Here is a 22,125-nt window from a genome sequence, read left to right on the forward strand (position 1 = left end):
CCTTGGCACGCCAGAGGCACAGAGGTTCACAGGCTGGCCTGTGTGGAGGTGCAGGAGGCAGGCGGCTGTTTCGCCATCCTGGGACTCCACAGGCCGCTGCTTGTACCCGCTGGCCTGCGGCACCACGCTCCAGTCGTGTGTGGGTCTGTGGGAGAGGTTTCTGGCACGGATCCTGCATGCACCAGCCTGTCACCTGGGGACCTGGAGCCAAATGCAAACGAAAGCCTGGGGTTAATTATTAAAGCTGGTTTGCATGGCCCGGTGCTAATGCCGTGGCTGCACGCCCTGAGCTCACGGCCCCAAAGAGAGGCAGGATGGGGGCAGACCTCGCAGAGCATTTTTGGGCTGCTGCTGTGCCGTGTTTAGCAGCATGGACAAAGGCTGCTCCCCGCTCTCTGAATGAGGAAAAGGTAGGCAGGAGGGCTGGGTGGTTCTGGACAAAGCAATCACTGCAGAAGGCCTCGGGCTCCAATTTACAAATTCAAATCTTGTCTGAGGGTAACGCTTCCCAGAGCACATTTATGCCGCTTTCAGAAATAACACTGGTGCTCCCTGTGACATATGATGGCACAAATGCTTGAATCGCTTTTGCAAAATGACACTTGCTATTTACTGCTTGCCCCAGTGCAATAGCCGGAGCTATTGCCTCAAAACTGTTTGCTCATTAGGTCTTTGAAAAAAAAAATAAAAAAAAATTGAGCGATTTCCTTGAATGCAAATTTCTATTTAAATAAGTCAACATGACATATTTTGACTTGCCTTGTTTGACAATATCGTAGTTATTTCACTTCAATAAAGTGAAACATGGTTGTTTCAGCTCTGCCTTCTCACTTTGTTCGGCGTGCTTTTGTATTACATTACGATATTTCACTAGCACAGAGCACAGATGGAGCACATGCAGTATTTCAGCTCCTCTATACGTCTTGGCATAATCGCACTGAAAATTTTGAACGCTAGCACAGTGAAATGTTCTGCTAGCTCCAAGTCGGGGCTGGATTTGTTTTGGAATTTTAATATATATTCTTTTGAAAATATAAAAACTTTAGCTTTTTTTTTTTTTTTCTTTTTTTTTTTTTTGCTTTTCTTTGCCTCTTTTCTTAATTTTTTTTGTCTTCCCCATGTTATGCAGCAAACCCAGCCGCTGAAACGACACTCCCTCCAAAGAAACGCTGTTTCCTCCAGATTCATTCCTTGGCCTCTGTGAAACGAGTTTTCACCCCGGTTCCCTCTGGCCAAGCCTTCTGTTCTTACAAGGACCCCCTTGTGCCTGGGATGACCTCATCATGCTGCACATTTTGGGATGCACTTCCCCATAACGCTTCGCCCATGGGGTCCAAGCCAGCTCCAAGCCTCTCCCCCCACCCTGCCTGTTTGTTTCCTCAGCCCTTCTCCTTCGCGTGGCACCAGCTCGAGGTGCGCCGGGTCGCGCACCCACACCAGGCTCCCCACCGGGCGCACGGGGGGGTTCCCAAATTGCGCCCTCGGGGTCTCCCCCGGCGGGTTGCAACCCCTCTGCCTTTGTTCCCCCGACGGGGCGGCAGCAGGGGGGTGATGGAGGCAGCACTAGGGACTGCGGGCGGGGCCGGGGCCGCCCCGACAGGAGGGGCGGTCTCGGTAAAGCGGCGGCGCGGCGGGGGCCGGGCTCAGTGCGCGGGGCTGCGCGGCGCCGGCCGCTACGCTTCGCCCATGGGGCAGCCACCGAGGGGCCCCCCGGCCGGCCGGTGAGTGCGGGGACGCCGAGAGGGGGACGGGGGGAAAGAGGGAAGGGGCGTGGGGGGCTCCCCGCTCAGCCCCGGGTGGGGGGCGTGGGGTGCGGAGGGTCCCGAGACGGGCTGCTGCAGGAGGAGGAGGAGGAGGAGGGAGATGCGCTGGTGGTGGGTAGGTGGGATGCAGGGGGGATGGTGGCTGTGGGACCAGTGAGGGGACACGCACGCTGCTCCTTGAAGGCTGGGGTCCTGCCTTGCTGCTCCCCCCAGCAGTGCCCGTCCTTTCTTGCTTGCTGGTGAAGGAGTGAGAGGACCGCGGTCCCCAGATGGTGCCCGGGTGGGGAGGCTGCGACCCCAGCCCTGTGGGTTGGGATGTTGGTCTTGCTGGGTTCTTGTAGGATCCTGGGGGTGGAGGGAGAGGGACGGGGTGAGGGCTGGATGGAGCTGGGGGTGAAGGGAGGCAAGATGGGGGAGAGCTCCCCATGGCAGGAGGGGAAGGTGAGGAGAGCCAGCTCTTTGTGGGCTCTGCGTCCCCGTCTGGCTCTACCCGTGCCACCTGTGGGCATGGCTGTCCCCCAGCTGATATCGGGCTCTCCAGGTGTCTTCTACCCCAACTCAGCAAACTGGGCTGAGAAGGAAGCAGCACCTTAATCCAGTGCCCAGTCCTTGCAGCTGGAGTCCTCAGGCAGCTGCCCAAGGGCCAGCCAAGCCCGAGCTGCTGGTGGTTGAATGGGTACCGTCTGATCCATCCCCTCTGTCTGCACGGGCTGCGAGGTAAAAACGCCAGCAGCGACCGAAGCCTTGTTGACATTAGGGCTACCGGCGGTACAGCTGAGCCATGAGAAATTACAGAGCATGCAGGAGCACTGGCTATTCTGGACTTAAAATAAATAACTTGCCCGGTAACTCTATCTGCGCTAAAGCAGAGTCTGCTGAGTAATGACGTCCAGGGCCCGCGGATGAGGAAAGTGTTCGCTTAAATAAATAGTAGTTACCCTTTAGACAGGGGAGCTTTTCCTCTGGGAGGAAATTGTCTTAGGTTGTGGTGAAAACCAAAACCAAACAAGATCCTCGGGCTGGGCGTGGAGGTGCCTTAGCTGGCCATAGCCATTCCTAGCTGGGATGCATAAATACACCTTGTGAGCGCACGGTGGTTTGTGGGGGAAGCCACCAAGGGGCCCTGGTGCCCTCAGCAGGGGCGCTGGGTGCTGATCGCAGCTGGGAGAAGTGGGATTGGGTTGCTTTTGGATGTCTCCTTCCTTGTTCTGCACCTTGTGCAGAGCGAGGCAAAGGGAGCCTGGGTGGCTTGTCGCAGCCAGGAGGCTGAAGAGATGGTGCCTGCCATGTGGTCCCAAACTCAAAATCTCAAACTTATCCCTCCTGCTCGTGGACCTGCAGCGAGGATTTATTGCAGAGAGGAGTGGGCAGAAGAGCATCTCCAGAGATGTGTTGGGTGGGACTGGGGGAGCCACAGATTTGTGGGAGCTCTGCCTGGGGTCTTCTGTCTGTTTGGAGCTGCTGGAGGCTGGGGCTTGATCCAAAGGGAGATGTTTTTCTATTCCCAATGAGCGTTGAGTGCTACAGTGTGCAAAATGCCCAGAGTACATCCTCAGCTGGTAGTTGCTTGTCCTGCAACTCTCTGAAGGTTGGAGTTAACAGCAGGGGATGCTCCTGGTAGGGACCATTCCACCCATTTTCCTTGGAGCTGCCTGGATAGTGGTCTGCTCCGTCCCATGTGTGTGCTTGACGATGCCTCATCCATTCAGCACCCAAACTTTTAATGAGAACTGCTCAAAATGCTGTCACAGCACAGAGCATCTCGCTCTGCGGTGGGCAGGATGGGCGCTCGCAGCACCGGGCTGTCCTGGCACAAGTGGGACCAGGGGTGGGGGTCTGCGTCTTCCTGCTGCTATGTTTTTTGGTTTCGAGCCATCCCCTGTCACGGGGAAAAAATAGTCATAATAATAAAAAAAGGCACACGTGCAGCAGAAAGAGGTTGGGGTTGTTTATGTTGTGATTTTGGCCTCGTGCCAGGGTGAACAGTTTGGTGACCTCAGCACTATTGGGACGTTATTTATAGAAAGATCTTCTGGGTTTTGTGTTTTTGACGTAAGAGTGAAGAAAAAAAAAAAGTAATGGGAGAAAAAGACCCAATGTTGACCCCCAAATACATCGGGTCTTTCTCCAGATCAGCAAAAGCAAGATGTAAGAGGTGACCAGGTGCTCCCCATTGATGTCACTTTCTGCCTTCTCTTGGAAAATGTGGTTTTGATTCTGTCCTGGAGATCACAGGCTCGCGTGAGTTTGCTCTGTGTTTGAAGGGTTATTGCTCAAGATGCTGAAAGATGTTCACAAAGACAGATCCAGCTACAGCTGAAGACAGCTTTGGAGTTAAAACACGAAGGGAAATGACAGATGAGTTGCTGGCCTTCTTCAGTTTCTTCTGTCTGTGAAGCTCTGCCATCTGCAAGGGTTAATGCATCTCGGTGCCTTTCACTGCCCATCTGTGGCGCTGCGTGGTGCGGCTTCCCTGCCTGACAGATGGGGAGCAGGAGGCTTAAGAGCTGTGTGGGGCCTTGCTGGATGACCCCACTGGAGTCAGTGCTGCCCCACAGCCCCAGCTCCCAGGGGTTAACCCTGCAGCAAACTTTCCCTCCTGGTTTCATGAGGTGCAAACCTTTCTTGCTCTCGTCCTGCAAAGTGCTTGTGTGCTCCTGGTAGATACATCCACAGGTGTCTCTCTAGTCCTACGTATGCAAAGCAGGAGTTTCTTTAGCATGTTTGAGCATTGATTTTGATGGGGAAATCTTTGCCTGGGCTATACACGAATAATCTCTACCAGACCTTGGTTTGTGCGCAGTGCTTTACCCAGCTCCTTCTGCAGGGCGAAACCAGGGACCCAACACAAGCAGAGCCTGTGAGGAAGCTCTGATCCAGATTTACCCTGACAGCCACTGTGGTTGCAGGGGATGAAGGAGCAGAGATCTGTCGCCAAAAGGAGGAAGCAATCTAAATGATTGCTAGCAGGGTTTAGCACTGAAGCTGAGAGGTTGCCACTGGTGGTGGCGAGCCCCGTGCTCCTTTCTTGGATTTGGCCCAACAGGCTTAGAAGGCTGGGCAGGAGGACTGGTAGCTGGCTCCTGGCTGCTGGGCTTCCTCGAAGTTGGTGTTAGGGATTTGATTTAAGATCGTCGACGGCACTGAGCACAGGGAGAGAAGCAGTTAGGAATAAATCAAGCAGTGATTCAGTGGCCTGGTCCCCTGGGGAGTGGCATTAGCAGCACGAGTCGATGTCGCCGGAGATGTGTGTGTGTGCCGGAGTGCCAGGTCTGAAGGGATCCTGTGTTCAGAGGGAGATTAGAGAGAGTCCCCACTGCAGCTGGCTGCTGCTGCCTGCAGGAGAGAAATCCCTGCCTTTCTTATTAAAATCAGGCAGCACTTAAAGTGCAGGGCCTGGAGGAAAGCAGGTGCAGGCAGAGCAGTACACAAAGGCTTGCAGCCGTGTCATTTTTAGCTGTATCCTGCCCGGGTTGAGAAAGTAAACAGTCTGAGGCCGTGTCAGCAGCCGAACAAGAGACCTACAGAGAAAACCCACAAATCTTCAGGAAACTCTGTGGGTGACTCAGCCAAGTGTTTTTGTCGGAGTACGAATTCATTCAGTAACCCATGATGGCAGCAGGAGTGCTCTTTTGTGCCGGTGCCATCTCACAAGTGAAGTACAAACCCCTGGCCTTCGGTGTTTTGTGGTCATGGAAAGACTCGAGCAGCTTTTACAGATGACAGAGGTTATTTCAGGAATCCCACTGTTGAGCCCCCAGATCCTCCAGCCCTTGGTAGATGCTGCAGTCTCCTGGGCTCACATCTGGGCCTGCTGGCGATGCAGATTGCTGTGACAAAGAGCCAACAGCTTTCCCGAGCTCAGCCAGTGCTACCTAGCCCGTGTTCATCGTGGCCAAGAAGATGCCTTGAGCCCAGCCCAGCCCTCCTGGCCACTCTGCCCTGCTGCATGGAGCTGCAAGGCCGGGGTGTGCTTGGAGAAACTGCACTCGGTACCGCTGGCAGTAAAGGAGCCTCAGGAAACAGGCTATTCACTTAGGAAAGTAGGTATTTTAAAGGCTCACGGTTTTTAAGTCCCTCTGAATCCTGTTACCGAACGCTTAATTTCAGCTGCCTGGCACTTAATTCAAGGTTATGTTCCTGAGAGACAGAAACACGAGCTGCCTCCTGCGAAGAGGAGAGGGAACTCCAAAACAGCAGCACTGAGTCCAACAGAGCTAGGCGGCATTGGGTTTTCACAAGCAGGCATCTGACACGTGAAAACAGCTACATTTTCTTTGTGTTTGGGAAAGGAGCTGCTGTAGAAGCTGCTTAGCAGCAATCAAGAGCACCCAAACTTTGCTTCACAAGCAAGCAGGAGTCTGCCAGCAGCCAAAGGCTACACCTGATGGGGCTGAAGAAGTGGGACCATCTGTGTGCTCCTTCCTAGGTCGTTTTTGTGGTGACTGAGAGTGCACGCTTGTGAAGAGCAGACACCTGTATTGCACCCTTTCATCCTCCTCCCCTTGTGCCCAGTGCAGTCACTTGCTCATTGTGGTGTGTGAGCCTTATCTGCGGGCATCAGCCCAGGTGCTGCACACCATGAGTTCAACAAGCCCCTTCCATGAGCCATGTCGATGTGTGCCCTTCAGCTCTCTGGACAAGTAGCTTGCATTTAGGGTCGGTGCATGGGGAATTAGTAAAGCAGGTAAGCTCGTCTCCAGCCCATTTATTACCTGCTCCACATTTCCGGGCAAAGCGAGTGCCTTTCATCAGCACTTGCAAAGAGCATGGGGGGAGGAGAGACTGGCCTGCCGTCCCCAGAGCCACTGCTGCGTGTGAGTGAGTGGCATTTCGGGTAAGGTAATGGGAAAGTGTTGACTAAAACATGACACTTCTGTGCCGTGAGCTGGAGGCTGCGTTACAGGCTTGCTGATAGATACACCAGGAAAGCAGTAAGTGTGCGTACACACATCCACGCGTACACAAGCTGATGGGTGATGCTGGCATTACTGGGGCTTTTTGGATCCACGTGTCTGAGAGTTAAAATTGTAGAAGTAAGGGAAGGTCTTTGAACCTGCCTCAGTAACAGAGGAGATGTGGCAGTGCTGTGTCTTGTGTGGTTGCTGATGTGCATCCTCCGTGGCTGTGACTAATAAGAGCGGGTTACTGAGGATGTAGCTTCTCCATGCCCGGCAGCTGGGAGGTTGTTGTCAGGTTTTCATAATCCCAAAGTGTGACTCTGGTATGAGATGTGCAGAAGTGATGTGATGTTTGCTGGGAGTGTGTACTGAAAAGTTGAATGCTAGCATGAGGAATTTGCCTTGCCCATACGTATAAAAGCAATGAAAACCCTTGTCTAACTCATAGCCTGTGGCATAAGCCTTCCCAGAAGCTGATGCAGCCCATCCTAAAATAGGCACCTCTGGGGGATGGCTCCCCCTGCCTGTTTCCCAGATAGCCAAAAATAGGGAGGTGAAGAGAACCATAGGTTCCCGATACATTTCATGCTTCCCAGCCCCGCTCTCTTCACTTGTGAAATGTATTTATTCTGTGTCAGGGACAAACCACCTCGTCGTGATCCTCGCAGCACACACATGCTGGCCTTTTGTGGAAGCTGGAGAACTGCTCTCACATCCGAGGCATCGTCTCTTTTTCAGTCTGAAGGTTCTTTATATTGTTTCCTTCTTCCGATGAAAGCTTTCGAAAGGGTACTTGTGTGCTGAATACCCACTGCTGATAATGCACGTTATGAAATCTGAAAGGAAGGTTGAGATTAAATGTCACGCACTTCACAGTCGGGGAATTCAGAGTCTTGTTGATCTGTGCACAATTTGGGGGCTGACAGCTCATGCATAAACAACCGTGTGCACATACACACACACGCGTGCATGCACAGGGTGATTTCCCCTGACTTAGCAGCAAAGAAAAGCAAAGTCAGGCTTGTATGAGCTGCTTGCTGAGGGGGTGAAACAGCATTTGTGTGGGAAGACTCTGGGTTTGTTGGGGCCGCCCTCCTTGTCCTCCTCCTGTGGCATTGCCCTGAGTTGTGGCTGCTTTGGTCTTCTGCAAAGGGGTTTTCTCTGCCAGGAGGGTCTGCTGAGAGCCTCTGGCACATGTGCAAGGGCAGTTTCCTTGAAGAACTTGGGCGATGGCTTTGTTTTTCCAGGAAAAATGGGAAAATGGAGGAGAGAGGGGTCAAATGATTGAGTCGGGGTTGCATGGAGGGCCAGCAAGTGCCGGCTTGCGGGTTAGCGAAGCCTGCGGTTGCTCTTTTCCCACGTAGCCGATTATTCAGAAGTTTCCCTCGTCTAAATCGGTCCCATCCCCTGTTTGCCCAACACGGGGAGTTCTGCATTGAACATTTTTAGCATTAACCTGTTGCTATAGAAACCAGCAAGGTGTCAGAGGGAGATTTTTGCCACTCGGGGGTAGGCTACCAAGTAGCTGAAGTATGTGTTGTACTGGGAGGCCGTCCCCGTTGCTTATTTGCTAAGCAACTCCCTGAGTCTTGCCTGTGCTAATTTGGAGTCTGAGGAGCCACGAGGGAGCGATAAACCTGAAGTTGCAATTGTGTGCAGATGAACAGGGCTTAACGTTGGCAAACTGCTGAGGGAGGAAGTGAAAATGTGGTCCCAAGCTGCAGGTGAGAGCAGTGTGCAGGGTGACTGGGGCCGAGGGATGAGAGCTGGCATCTGCCTCTTGTGCAGCAATGCGATTTAACTGGATATGGGATGCGAACATGTAGTATGAGATGCCCTATAACATAGGGTTGATGAGAATTCAGCTGTTGACTGATGGTCACCGTGGCCAACCCCTATCAGGCCTGACTCACAGGACAAAAGGAGCAAATTTTTGTGCTTGCTCAATGGGAAACTTGAGTCCTGAGAGGGTTTGCATGTGTGGTGCTCAGGAAATGACCTGATCAGACCAAAAGGCAATCTCCCTGCTTAATGCAAATGTATTTATCTGCCCGTTTTTCCCTGCTTGTGTATGCCTTGACTGCACATCTGGGCGTATCATGGCAGAAGAGGAGCCCTTTTTTAAAGAACAGGATAAAAACCTGCTGGTGTGGGGATGCTCTGAAAAAGCTGTTTCCAGGCCAGGGCTGCAAATCCATGTGCAGCACGGGTCAAAAGTCTGCTTTTAGGATGCAGGCGTGATGCAGCCGGATTGATTTCATCTTCCATTTCATGTTTGTGGCCATTTTCGTAGCCTCTAAATTGCGGTTATTACATTGTGTGGGGTAAGCTACTGGACTGCAGATGCAGAACTAATGTTGGTGTAGATGCAGTTTGTCATCTTTTGAGAGAGACTCCATCAAGAACAGCTTTGAAATTACAGTCCTTGGTGGTGGTACACAGAGAGATGTTGCCCTCACATGTGGTGGAGGGGACCAGATCTTCCTGATTGCAATTTTTTTTTTATTATTATTTCCTTTTGAGTTCTGGAAGGGGGCAGAGCTGTAGGGTGGTTGGGAGGAAAGGGCATTGGCTTTTTGGGGAGTGCACGAAAGACAATTGTGGAGGGTTTGAGGCTGGAGTTGTTTTGTGGGGGGATGATTATTTTTTTGCTGGTGCTTTTTTTTTTTTTTTTTTTTTTTCCATTTTGTGTGTATATATAGGTTTTATTTCTGCTTCTAACGTTTCCCTGTAGAAATCATCTGCAGGACAGATGGCCCACTGAGCTGCTGGGGCTGTCTCCCACAAACACCTGTCTAAGGCAGCTGGGAAATCAAAAGAAGAATTTTTGTCTTTTACTGCTCTTAAAGGAAAATGGTGCCTGTTCCTGACGCATCTTATTTCCTTCACATCCTCCCAGCTCCCTTGTGTCCTGCTGAACTCAAGTGCTCGGGATGTTCAGCTGATGATGCCGAAGTTGTCTGAGTTACCCAGAGAGGAGTAAATCCGCCAGGAGCGCCTGGCCGAGCGTGCTGGATGTGTCAGACAGCCCGGCAAGCTGCTGCTGGCTGCAGGACAGCATTTCTTGTCCGAGGTGAGCCCAGCTGCTCGCTCTCGCCGTTGGCGTGCTGCTGCAGGTGGTAGCAGGACCGGGGCTGCTGGGTTTAATTATAGCTCCTGTCTGAGACACTAATAGAGCAACAGAGCGTTTCTGTCTTCTGCTGGGGAAACCGAGCACTTTGCAGCTTTTGATTGCTGTGTAACACTTCCCGTGACATGGGAAGAAACTTTCCTGTTCCCTCTGCGAGAGGAAATTGGAAACCTGTGGGCAGTGAGATCCTGGAGCTGAGATGCAGCCCCCAGGCTGCGGTTTGGCCTCGGTTTGTGGTGCTCCTTGGGATAGGATGTTTCTGTCTCCGTGCTGCCCAGCCTTACCAGAGTGTCGTCAGCCTTTTGTTCTTCTCTCAGCCACTGTCCTGTCCATTTGCCAAGGGAGTGCATATCTTAGATCCCACCTTTCTCCTTCCCCACTCCTTACAAAGATGGGCATTACCCAGGTGCAGGCAGCCCCCAGTTGGCTCTGTGCAAAATCCCCCTTCAGCGAAGGATTAGTTGGGGTTAGTCCTGTGCGTGTGCGTGTGTCTGAGGTGTCTCTGTGTGGTTTGCAGCCTGCAACGCAGGTGGTCTGAGCTTTGAGGTTTCCTCTGGCTTCTCTGCAGGAGATGGTCTGGAGGCACCGCTGAACGAATGTGCCTTTGGGCCTGTGCCTGCTGGAGCTGCTTAAAGAAGCAGCAGGGCTGTGGCAGAGCCAGGGGATGAACCTCTGGCAAGAGATGTTTCCTGCTGGCGTTGCAGAGGGACTTCTGGAGTTAAAGGGCAGCTTTTCACATGGGAAAGGAGTCCCATGTACCTGGCAGGTGAGGAATCTGCAGTATCCCTGTTGCGTGGGTGTACGGACTGTGCCAGACTGGGCAGGAGCAGCAGTCACATCGTACTGCCACGGCAGCTGAGTGCTAATTGTTTCTGCTGCCTGAGCATCCGATTATTTCGGCTAGATCAGGTTTCATTCCCCGTAGCTCCAGAAGGCTTCCTGACCTGCAGAATTGGTTTGGGGAGTTTCTTTTTGCTGGGCTGGTGAGCTCATACCCCTCATGCTGGGCAAGGGTTGCTGTGCATTCCTCCCTGCAAAAAATGCAAATGATGCTGTTATTGTTTGAAGATGTTGGTAGCAAAGACTTGAGCTGCAGCTGGCAAGGAGGATATCCACTGGGAGGTGGGCAGAGGGATGCTCTGCCTCAGCTGGCTGGTGGCAGAGAGGTCTTAATCATCCGAATCCCAGCTCTGGAGAGAAGTCTAGGCAAAGGGCTGGCTCGCTCATCACGGACTCAGAATGTGCAGCTGCAGAAATACAGCATGGGATGGCTGTACCTCGGTACCCCTGGCTCAGGGGTCTGCTCCAGTATGGATATCCCAGGGAAACTTTTATGAGGTTGCTTGGATAGGATCCATAAAAGAGCCTTGTGGCTCTTGGGTGTGCATTTTGGGTTAGATGTGGGATTTATCTTGTCCCTTAGGATTTCAGAGTCTTCAAATGTAATAGTTTGCTAACCAAGAGATTTTCTGCACTTAAAAGCAAGCGTGCTGCGCCTTCGTATGTGTGTGGGGAAGGTGTCTTAGATCCTGCTTGATGAGGCAGGTCAAAGGTTTGCAGGAGCCAAGGTAACGAGTACCTCTTTGGATCCTGTCTTCAGTCTCCTGGTGTTTCCAAAGCGGGGATGCCATCTGTCCCGAGGGTGCAGGGCTGCGGTGAGGCGAGATCGGGAGGCACCAAGGTACTTTGGTAATGAGCCTCTTGGAAAAGAAGAGGGAAGAGAGGACTTTGCACATTTTTTCCATCAGACAGCTCTTTCCCTTTCTGACTGGCCTTGCTCTTGCATGACTGCTCTGACCTGTGCACCCACTGCCTCTCTTCTTTGCCCTGCCCCTGTGCTTGAGCCCAGACTTTGTCTCTGTCCCTAGCTGTGTAGGTGCCTGGAGACCTCTCCTGGGGCCTCCCGCCCTGGGTCTTGCTTTCTGCTGGGCGGTGGGGCAGAAGGCACAGCTCAGCACGGGAAAGGAGCTGGCTGCTGTCCCTAAAGATGGATCTCTTGCTCGCACAGTCCCTTGTTTGGAGACATCTGTTCCAAAATTGCAGTAATTAGGATGTAAACATCTGTGCTCTCTCGCTGGGTGCCTTGGCCACTGTGGCTGCTCCTGTGGCATCAGGGATGAAAAGCTGCTCCATATGGCACGGTTGCCTCAATCTTCCCCCGACAAGCTGGCACAGTGGCTGTCTGGTGTGATGAGAGGGAGCGGGGCAGGATCTGTCCTGCTCAGCCTGCCGGCCCTTCTGTGGGAGCTGCTGACTGGGAAACCATTTGGCACTTCTGCTGCCATCTCTCTCTTCCCCTGACGCAAGAAGGCATGGTTTTACCCTCGTGGCTCAGTGCTCATACCTGTGAAATGCCTGTAGCAGTGTTTGCCTCTTCAGGTTGGGTGAAGAGCACCCAGGGCTTGCAGAGCTCAGTGGTGACGTGGTGTTGTACAGGGGCAGTGCTGCATCTCCGTATTTACCAATGTCTCTTGACCTGTGCTCTGTGAAAGGTGCTTGGGCATGGCAGGTCAGAAAGAGCATACGTCCACTGCAGGAGTATAATAACTTCTTGGTCAACATCTACAAATGAAGGTGGGCTCAAGGCCTTGCCTTGCCTCTGGCGTGTTGGTTTGGGAGCTCTGAAACTGGAGCCTGTCAGGAGAGCAAGTCTACTCCCTGGCCTCAGCATAGCAGAGCAGACCAAATTTATGGCCAGGATAAATGTACTAACGCTGTACTTTCACTCATCCTGGTTCAACTCCAGTTCATTTTTATTTTCACTTACTCTGCTGGCAGACTGGGAGTGTTCTCAGACCCTTGCAGCGAGCTTTGTGGTGCCCTCATGAGCAGCAGGACAGCTCTCTCAGCTGCTCAGCAGCAGCGTGCTGAAGCCATAGGAACAGGGGCTGGTCATTTGGTTGCTGCACCTTGCTCCTCGCCAGACCTCCCTCGATGGGCACGCAGCTCTGGCTGCTGAAGGATCATCAAACATCCTCTTGTTCTCCTCTCCTCTCGCTGGGAGGGAAGCAGAGATGCTGGGGGAAGAGCTGTGGAGGTGGGGAGAGATGGAGCTATCTTTAGCGTGGCACCGGTGAGGTTTCTTTGCACCACTAAGCAGTAGCTGTCACCACTGAGTACAGTATGCGAGGGGACAGATTCCGAAAGAAGCCTGTGAAGAAAAGGGATATTGAAATTTAAATAATAAAAAAACATCTTTCAGCTTCACATGGGCAGTGTCAGTCACTGGGGGGGGGCGGGGGGGCAGAGGAATTTCCTCTATGCAGTGATTGATGTACGCAGCCACTGGGATGCTCAGAAAGAGGATTGAGGAGAAAATCACGACAGGAGGAGGTAGAGGTTCCCATTCTGTAAATGCACAGGCTAATAGGAAACATCCTCCAAATTCTCAGTGTGTCAGGGTACATTAATGTAAGTATAATGCTTTCAAATGCTCAGCATCTTCTATCCGAATGTCATCGAATTAGTGCTAATGCATTTGTTAGCTCATTATTCATTAATATTCAGTACTCATTAGACTGGCTCTTCCCCTGGAAGATGGGGATAATGGGACGTGGGATTGGCTGCAGGGCCGTGCCATAGCTGTGCTTAGCACAGTGGGAGCATGGTTTTTACGTAGCAGAATGGCCTTCAGTGATTATTTTATTGGTGTTTCTAGCTGGCTTATCCTGTCCCAGTTCTTGGCTGCCAGTTTACCACAAATCAGTGGAAATTCTGAACAGGAGAGCAATGTTAATAATGATGTGGATAAATTGCTACTAACTCATGCCCTGAAGGCAACTGGCAAACACAACTGATGAAGCCAAATTTTGATCTGTTTGCCTGTGCTCGGAACTGCAAAACTGCCTTTGTAATTACAGAGCCATTTATCTCTCAGCCTGTGAGTCCTCCCTTTGAGCCCTACCACCTTCCTTTACTTCGTGCCCTCAGGATGCTCTAGATCTGAAGATGTCTTTTTCCTTTTTTCCCTATCCGAAAGGGTCTTAGTAAATGTTTGAGTATGGGATTCAGTCATTGCATTGTCACAGCGAGACCTCTCAGATTTGCATCACAGCAAGATTTATGTTGGCGTGCTCTGGGAGCCTGCCGAACTGACTGGCTGCTCGCGTGGACAAAAACGGAGAAGTTTTCCTGGGAGATGCAAACCCTTTGCGAGGCAGCGGGAGAACGCTTGCGTGCGTGATGCCAAAATAACTGACACCTCTCACTTCATTACTCCCTGGAGCCTTGTGAACCCTTTAGACACGAGCATAAATTCTGTTCCCCTGGGACAGCCATGGGAAAGTGCAGCTGGGGTGAGGGATTGCCTGTGCTTGAGCCCTGGCCTTGTTTGGACCAGAGGAGCTGTGTCTGATGCCTGGGGGGGACATTTTTATGGGTCTCTTGGAGGGTGAAGTAGCAAATGGAAAAAAAATGTTTCTGTGTTCAGTTGAGCCGAGATGAAAGGAAGACAAATTGGGAGGAAGGACTTTGTGAACTGAGAGTTTCCAGGGTTTTATGACTGGATAATGATATAGAGGGATTTTTCAGGGACTCCTGACACCTCTATGTGTCCAGGAAAGTTGTCTTTTCCACCTTAGCTTCTGTCAGATACCTCTAGCTTGTTCTTTTCCTAGTATTCCCAGTGTTTTTACTCTGTTTGCTGTCATCTTCTGTTTCTGAGGAAGCAACATGTTGTCAAGGAGGATCTAGCCTCTGGTTTCTTGTAGCTGTAGGGCTGGTGTGTTCTGGCTCAGCGCAGGGGCTGCAGCGTCTGGGGGGAAAGACAAACAAATGTCTGAGGTCTGCATGGCATTTTGCCTGAAATGGCAACCGAAGGGTGTGATGTATGGCAAGGAGAAAGTCATTAAATGATGCTCTGCTTTTTGTCTTCAATTCCTCTTGTCTGGGAAGTGTTTAATGATGCTTAATTGCCCTAGTCTAGGAAGCAGCAAAGAGTTACCATGCTCCTAATGGGATGTGGACACTGCCTCATGCTGGGACGGGCTGGAGTGTGGTTTGTAGGTCAAACCCACTTAGGGCACCTTCTGGTGAAGCTCGGGGCTGCTCTCAGCATGAAAGCATGCACATGAGACATGCCGATGGGTGGAAAGCTGGCGCTCGCACCATTCCCCTGCCCCTTTCTCAGGGCTGATGGCAAAAGCCAGGGTGAAGGGCGTGGGGAGCATTTCGGTGCCTCTGTTCCCACACTGATGATTTGGTTTCGTTCCCTGTCTGGCAGGTCACGGTGACAGCCGGTGCGTTGCTCTGGGACCGGGACAGCTTCCCCACAGCCCGCGATGGGTTGCCTGCAGCCGGCCCCCAGCACCCTGCCCTAGAGGGGATCGTTCAACCCGCGCCGGGGCGATGAGGAGCAGTCTACCGGCGTAGCAGCAAGATCTCCGTGCTTTTTACAAACTTTTGATGCTCTGTACCCGGCGAGGTTTCATGTGAAGCGCTTCCCACAGCCTCTCCCCTCAGCTGTCCTGCCGGCGGGGCAGAGGCCCGTGTGTCGCCATGGCGGCCAAGCAGCCGCCGCCGCTGATGAAGAAGCACAGCCAGACCGACCTGGTGAGCAGGCTGAAGACGCGCAAGATCCTGGGGGTCGGCGGCGAGGACGATGATGGCGAGGTCCATCGCTCCAAGGTGAGTTGTGCTGGGCAGGGAGGTGTTCCCCATCCCGCCTCGGGGTCCTCCGTGCTGCTGTCCCGCAGCCAGGGGGCCACTGCTGCAGGGGGATGGCCACTAAACCTGTGAAGTGTCACCTGCTGGCACGTGGCAGGCCACTGAATAAAACCCAGTTAATTTTTTTCCAGCCTTTACCTTCTGCAGCCTCTTTGCCAACACCAGAGCTCCCAGCTCTGCCGGGTTCATGCAAGGGCTGCTGTGATAAGATTAATGCTGCCCTTTGGCAGAGACGGGCTGTGCAGCGTGGTGGAGGCACAAAAGCTGCCTGAGACCACTTTTCACAGTAACACAGCGAGCTCTGCCTTTAAGTTGCTTTAATCCACTGGTGAAATGTTATTGTCAATATGCCCATTAGCTAGCTCGGAGCTCATGGTACCAGCTCAAAGCTCACTGTATTCCAGCACTGTGCCCTGGAAACTGGGGCGGCAATTAAAGAGGCAGGGTGGCACCTCTCTGAAGCGACCCAAATCACAAACAAAGGCATGTGGTCTGTTTCAGCAAAATACCAGTGCTGGAGAACAAGGACACGTCCCTTGGGAGCCCTGTCCCGAGTGCCCTCTGGAGAGGTCGCTGGCAGGATGCTTGCTTGCAGGAGAGCTCACATGGAGCTTGCTTATTCCACCCCGTGCTGAAATTTCTCGTCTTCATCCTCTTTTCAGTTGTCTTGGAGATAAACTGCTACATGGGGTTAAGATACATGTTGTCTGGTCTGAGTTATGCTTCCTAAAGGCTGGGGAAGGGTCTGCTTAGTCACCTTGTGCCTTTTGTTTGAATTTCAGATTAGCCAAGTCCTGGGAAATGAAATCAAGTTTGCTGTCCGGGAACCCTTGGGGCTCAGGTAAGACATGAGGCCACCTTAGAGCAGGGCCATCAGAGGGCTGTTGGCCATAGTGTTGCTGACACCAGCTCTGTCCCTGATACAAGCCTCACTGCTCCCTGCAGAGCTTCTCAGGGCTGCAGGACCATCCATCCTGGCTCTGCTTTTTTCCCTCATAAACCAGCCTGAGGGCCATGAGCTCCAGTCCCTTGGCAGGTGCTGGGAACCACAGAGGCCAGAGGACCTCCCTGTCCTCTTTGCAGGTCCAATTCTCTCCTCTGCTTGGGTGAGGGGGGTTCAGCTCTGTGTTGCTAGTGAGCCTTGAGCTAGCAGTGTCTGGGGAACCACGTCTTCATGCAGAAGAGCCACGGCTGCCTCAGTTGGGTGAGGAGGGAGGGCAGAGGCTAATAACCACATGGACAGCATTGGGAATGCATTGTGAAGCAGGGGCAACAGGCTCACTCTGGGCCCTCTGTTTTCCCTCCTGTGCAGGGTCTGGCAGCTGGTTTCCGCAGTTATGTTTTCCGGGGTGGCCATCATGGTAAGTGAGGGCTGCAGTCCTGGGCACCACCAGCTCCTGGATGCCACAGCGTGGCTCCTTTGCCGCTTATTCCCCCTGCTTTGCCTTCAACAACTGCCGCTGCTTTCTCGTGAGAGCCCTTTGCCCTCTCTGCGTCTCTGTAATGGTCTCGCCAGCAGTGTCCTTGGCTGTTTGTTCCCATTGCCAGAGTCTGTTTTCATTAGCAGGTTCATAAACCACACACGGCACGGCAGCCTCGGTCACAGAAACCGGCCTTGAAGCCAGCAGCTGACACGCTGATACTTCTCGCGCCTCCTTAATTCCCAATTTCCTGGCCGATGGTTCTGGTCACCTCATGTCTCAATGTCAGAGCACCACTTTCCCCTGCCTGAGACAGCGCGTTTTGATGGCTCTGGGAAAGTGCTGCTGAGTCTCTCCCATTCCTCCGCCAGGCCCTCGCTTTCCCTGACCAGCTCTACGACACCATCTTCAACGAGGAATCGGCGAGCAGCAAGATTCCCATCCGGCTCTATGGAGGAGCCCTCCTCAGTGAGTGCTGTGCCAGTATCTGGGGTGTGATGCTGCCCTGTAGAGCAATGGGGCGAGAGGCCAAAAGGGCAGGAGCAGACAAATTCTGTGTTTGGAAACAGCTGCTGTTGGAATATTTTTTTTTTATGGGTCTCTTGTAAAGATCAGCTTCTGTTGCTTTTTCCTAGCAAGGTCTCAGGCTCCCTCATCCTGTGATTGCAGTGCTTGGGGGGGACCTCGTGTATGGCACAAGAGACGGGGCCAGAGGGGAGGGTGAGGGGCTTGAGGGGAGCCTGGAGAAACACTCTGGAAAAGAAAATGAGTGGAGGAATGAAAACACAGAGGGTTGGTTAGCTCTGCACCCTGTGCTGCAGCCACTGCTGCTCTCAGGCTGCGAGGGAATGCGCAGGGAGTGTTTTTGGAGGGGTGGCTGGGCTTGAGGGCAGGCAGCCAGGGTGGAATGCCCTTGCACTGGCAGGCTGGTGGCTGGCTGCTTCTCGCAGGCTGCAGCAGCATCTCGTGGGGACGGCTGGAAATGCAGCAGCCGCACCAGGCAAGGGGAGAGTGCAGCAGCTGCCTGCACTTCTTCCCTCTGCCTCCCCCGTGGAGGCCAAAATGTTTCACCTGGGGGGCAGGCGGGTGGGCTGCCCCTTCCCGGTGGTCCTCGCCTTCCCTCAGAGCAGCTGTGCTGCTGTCTCTCCGCAGGCATCTCGCTCATCATGTGGAATGCCCTGTACACAGCTGAGAAAGTCATCATCCGCTGGACCCTGCTGACGGAGGCGTGCTACTTCGCTGTGCAGTTCCTGGGTGAGTAGCTGGGCTGGGCAGGAGGTGTGTGCTGTGTGCCCACGATCAGGGTGGGGAGGAGGGAGCTGTTCACTCACTGTTCTAGGGTAACTTCTGTTATTAACCAAAAAGGGAGCTGCTCAGAAAACAGGTAGTGTGAGTGGACTATGTTTTCATTTGTGCTCTTGCATTTGACAAATACTTATCAGCACTGGAGTGGTTAAGCCACAAAGCAACACACAGATTCCACAATTAAGACCTGAGCAAATGGGAAATTCACATCTGCTTGAGTTCATGTTTCAGGCTGGCTACCTGAAGGCAGAATTGCCTTTAGGGAAGCGTTTCTATAAATGGGAGTTTTGTGACCCACGGGCCCTGTGCCTAATTTTGAAGCTGTCAAATCAAGCTGTGTAAGAGCTGTGTGTTGCAGGTTTGCTGAGTGTGAGACTGGTGGGCCTGCAGTGACAGCTTTTGTATTCACAAGGCTCAGCTGGTCCCTCCAAAAAGCTACGTTAGAGGGCAGCAGAAAACAGCTCTGTGCTGCTCAGATCTGTTTGTTTCTTGTCACCAACCTCTGCCTTATCTCCCTCCTTCTCCTCCAGTTACCACGGTTTCCTTGGTTGAGAGTAGCCGGATAGCCACGGGTGCTGTGCTCCTCCTGGTCAGCCGAATCCTCTTCGTCCTCATCAGCATTTATTATTATTACCAAGTTGGACGCCGTCCCAAGAAAGTCTAATTCCTGGGCTTTTTGTCATGGGAAGGGGGGGAGGAGGGGTTGTGTCGGTAATTTTGCATTTATAATTATAACTTTTTTTTTTTGTTAGTCCCTTTTTGTTCTAAAATGGTTTCCTTTTCCACTTACTGGCATGACTCAGTGTGTAACCTGATGCTGGTGGCATTGCCAGGTGAAAATTTGGGGAGAGCAGCGTCGTGCGGGTCCCCTCCCACCAGCCCCTCTGCGGGAGGCAAGCAAAGAGCGCGAGGAAGGCTCAGGGAGGTGCACAGGCCTGGCAGCCTCAGGGAAAAGAGCTGGTCTCCCGGGGGAACTGGCTGATGGGATCACAGGCTCTGAAACCATTGAGAATAAAAAGCACAAAACAAGAAAGAAACAATCCTTGAGGAGAGAGGGAGTTAAGGCAACCAGTGAAGGACTTGGCTACTCCCCCTGGTAAGTGTTGCACCTGCCTGTTGGAGGGTGTCCTTGTGTGTACAGCCTGTCCCCTGTAGCACGCACTTGCTGTTCACCTGGCCGGGAGCTGACAGCAGCTCAGTGCTGTGTCTGAATTCACAAACAGCTGTGTTTTCCTTGCTGCCAGAGGTACCACCCTGGCTTTATTTTCTTCAGTGGGTGCTGCTCTCTTGGCAGGAGAGACAGCGAAAACTCCTGGTTTGTTCCCTTTGCAGGGACAGCACTGGGAACGGTGGTGTGCAGCTTGAACTATAGTATGCGAGAGGTCAAGGAAGCTGTTGAGAAAAGCCTGCTGAGCACAAAGATGTCCCTTTGCTTGGGACATTCCGTGACGTTTCTACGCTGGGCTCCTGTTCCCTTTACCCCAGAACATTTCCTACAACTGCAGCTCTACTGCTGGTCACAGCAGGGGTAGGTGTGAGGCAGAGGGCCTGACCCTAGTGGAATAGGGGCTGGAGGCTGCTGTGGTTTGCAGTAGTGAGAGCAGAGTGAGCATCAGTGCAGCTGCTTGGATTAGGCTGCAGCCTCCAGTGAGAGTCCTGCTGCAGGAGACAGTGTTCCAGTTCTGCTACAGCTGGTGGCGTCTCTGGTTTTGGGAGTAAAGGACCAAAGTTCATAGCATTACAATGCTTAGGACACTACTTAACTGGGATGAAGAACAGCAAGGCGTGAGGGGTCATGAAGGCTTTGTTGTCTTCTAGCTCAATCAAGGCAGGATGTATGTGCTGTACCAGTCACTGGCCAGTTTCTCCAACACCTATGGGGCTTAGCAGCACTGGCTGCCCATTTTCCTAGCGCTGTCCTTGCGGATTATCCCTGTCCACAGCTGGAGGCTGCACTTTTCTCTCTGGGCCTAAAGGCAGAAGGGCTGTGTACAGGTATGGACTTCTTATTCAAGCACTACTGTTGGTGGGATCGAAGCATGCCCTGGAGAAGAGCTGTCCCAAAATCCTGGTAGAAAGCTGCCTCCGCAAACAGAAGTGCTTGTGTGACCAACAGACCTCAAACCACTGGTGAGACTGGGATCCATGGCTGTTTGCTGTTTAATACCTTAGTGTAGTTAGAAGAAGCTAGCGGGTAGTTACTGTATGGTGTGTTAGTGTTTTTGGCGCTTAGAAGCAGCTGCATCAACCTGGGACACTGTGTGCAGTGCACCCACTGGCCATGCAAAATGTGTGTCAGGTCAGAAGTAGCGGGACCAGGAGGCTGGTTCAGCCTGCAACTGGAAGTATTTTCTCAATGAAATAAATCCACCACAGAGGCAACATCCAACAGCAGACTAAATGCTGGAGCTTCCCCACGTATCCCTGCCAAGCTGCTTTCAACATGTCCAAACTACAACAGCAAGCAACTGAAATTTATGTTTTAAGAGGAGCCTTCCTGTTTAGGTGGAGGAGTTGGGCTCTGGGAGGGAAACCTCTTCCCTGTGAGGCAGGAACTGATGCTGTGCAGCCCACAGAATATCACAAAGGAGACCAAAGGGTGCTGCATGTGGGAACTGGCACGTGGCAGGCTGTGGCTGCTGCTCTCACCCTGCACACCGTCTGCATGAGCAGCACAGGGGTGCATGGCTTCAGTGCAGCCCCGCAGCTCTAAGTGTTGGTATAGGTAAGTGAAGCGTGATTCTTTTTGTGTTTTGGGGGTCACATGAATGTATACACAGACTGATCGGAGGGTTGGGGGTGGGGGGAGACTGTTTCTAGGAAAGACAAGTAAAACTGACCAAACCAAAAGCAATCTGACAGAAGGAGATGAAGGGCCACCTTAATGCTGTCCTCTCCCACCCGTGGTGGCTGCAGGACCTAGGATCTTAGTTAAGCCATGACTTTGGGGCTGTAGAGAGAACTGCCTGAGTAGGGTACCTTAAAATACCATCCAGCAGGTGAAAAATTAGTCAGCACACTACATGAGAACAGTTCTTTGAAGACTTCTTGATGGTTAAATCAGGTAGGGGTGGGCAACGAAAGCTTTCCAATGGAGCTTTAAATCAAGTGAGGTGAGATTCCTCTTCAGTTCCCTGCTTAGCAGCTGTCTGCAAAACTTAGAGCAGCAAACCACTTCTCGTTTTGCCATTTGATGTCTGTCTGCAGCGCTGCCAGCAACCAACTGTGGCTGTTTGTCTTCACTCTGATGTGAGCAGGGGAGAGGAGGGAGGAGGATGCTGAAGCTTTTGTACTGAAACGTGTCCCTGAGGACAGCAGTTTCGGGCTTGTGGCTGCAGGTGGCAGTTGTGCACATAAATTGGGATCAAAAGCCTGAGACAGCGCTTCAGGCCCTTCTCCTGAGAGAGCTCCATCTCCACAGGCCTCAGTTTCCTCAGCTGCTCATGTGTGCAAGAGGCTTGGGACTGCTGTCATCTCCCATGGGAGGCAGCTTGCACGGGATTACCTGTTTGCATTTGTGCCACGAAGGTCGTGCTCTCCAGAGGGCCGTGCTCTGAGCAGGCACAGGCAGGGCTGAGGCTGACCTTGCTCCTGCCAGCGAGGGACCCAAACCTGGCATTCCTGGAGCTCTCGCATCTGAGGGTGAAGAAGGCTCACGTTCACATAACTCTCTGCATCGCCGTATTTACGCCTAACCAACATCTGGCAAACTGGACCTGGTGACAAAAGAGAGGCTGTCCGTCTGTCTGTCCTAAGCCGGCCAATTCTTTCTGGTCAAGGGTTTTTACTTGGGGGGAAGGGGAGAAGGGGACACTTCAGTTTATACCTCATTTTGGCTGCTGTACCTGAATTTATTCTTCCTCCTTTAGTAAGAAAGTGACTGTACTCAACACCAAACAAATAGTGAAAATTAAAGCCGTTTCACTTCACTGTCACAATAG

General features: G+C 52.5%; 1 protein-coding gene across 2 annotated transcripts; it reads left to right on the plus strand.

The window, feature by feature from the left end:
• The first annotated feature begins 1,624 nt into the window (after positions 1 to 1,624).
• On the plus strand, positions 1,625 to 22,119 carry TP53I11 (tumor protein p53 inducible protein 11). Of its 2 annotated transcripts, XM_084520360.1 has the most exons (8): positions 1,634 to 1,721; positions 9,564 to 9,737; positions 15,016 to 15,419; positions 16,241 to 16,299; positions 16,771 to 16,819; positions 17,251 to 17,347; positions 18,032 to 18,133; positions 18,715 to 22,119. In XM_084520360.1, exons 3-8 carry the CDS (start codon positions 15,291 to 15,293, stop codon positions 18,846 to 18,848), a joined length of 570 nt encoding a protein of 189 aa, XP_084376486.1. In that variant the 5' UTR covers positions 1,634 to 1,721; positions 9,564 to 9,737; positions 15,016 to 15,290; the 3' UTR covers positions 18,849 to 22,119. The 2 variants fall into 2 exon arrangements, with proteins under 2 accessions (XP_084376485.1, XP_084376486.1); XM_084520359.1 differs by lacking the exon at positions 9,564 to 9,737 and having other exon boundaries at positions 1,625 to 1,721.
• The last annotated feature ends 6 nt before the right edge of the window (positions 22,120 to 22,125 follow it).

Source organism: Aythya ferina (genome assembly GCF_964211825.1).
Source record: "Aythya ferina genome assembly, chromosome: 5".
In the NCBI taxonomy this organism is placed as follows: domain Eukaryota; kingdom Metazoa; phylum Chordata; class Aves; order Anseriformes; family Anatidae; genus Aythya; species Aythya ferina.

Bases quoted from the DNA above. Each gene is read 5' to 3' on its own strand.
- TP53I11 (XM_084520359.1), top strand. From the start codon at position 15,291: ATGGCGGCCAAGCAGCCGCCGCCGCTGATGAAGAAGCACAGCCAGACC. The intron at 16,300-16,770 runs GTAAGACATGAG...CCTCCTGTGCAG, and splicing joins CGGGAACCCTTGGGGCTCAG to GGTCTGGCAGCTGGTTTCCG. The intron at 17,348-18,031 runs GTGAGTGCTGTG...GTCTCTCCGCAG, and splicing joins CTATGGAGGAGCCCTCCTCA to GCATCTCGCTCATCATGTGG.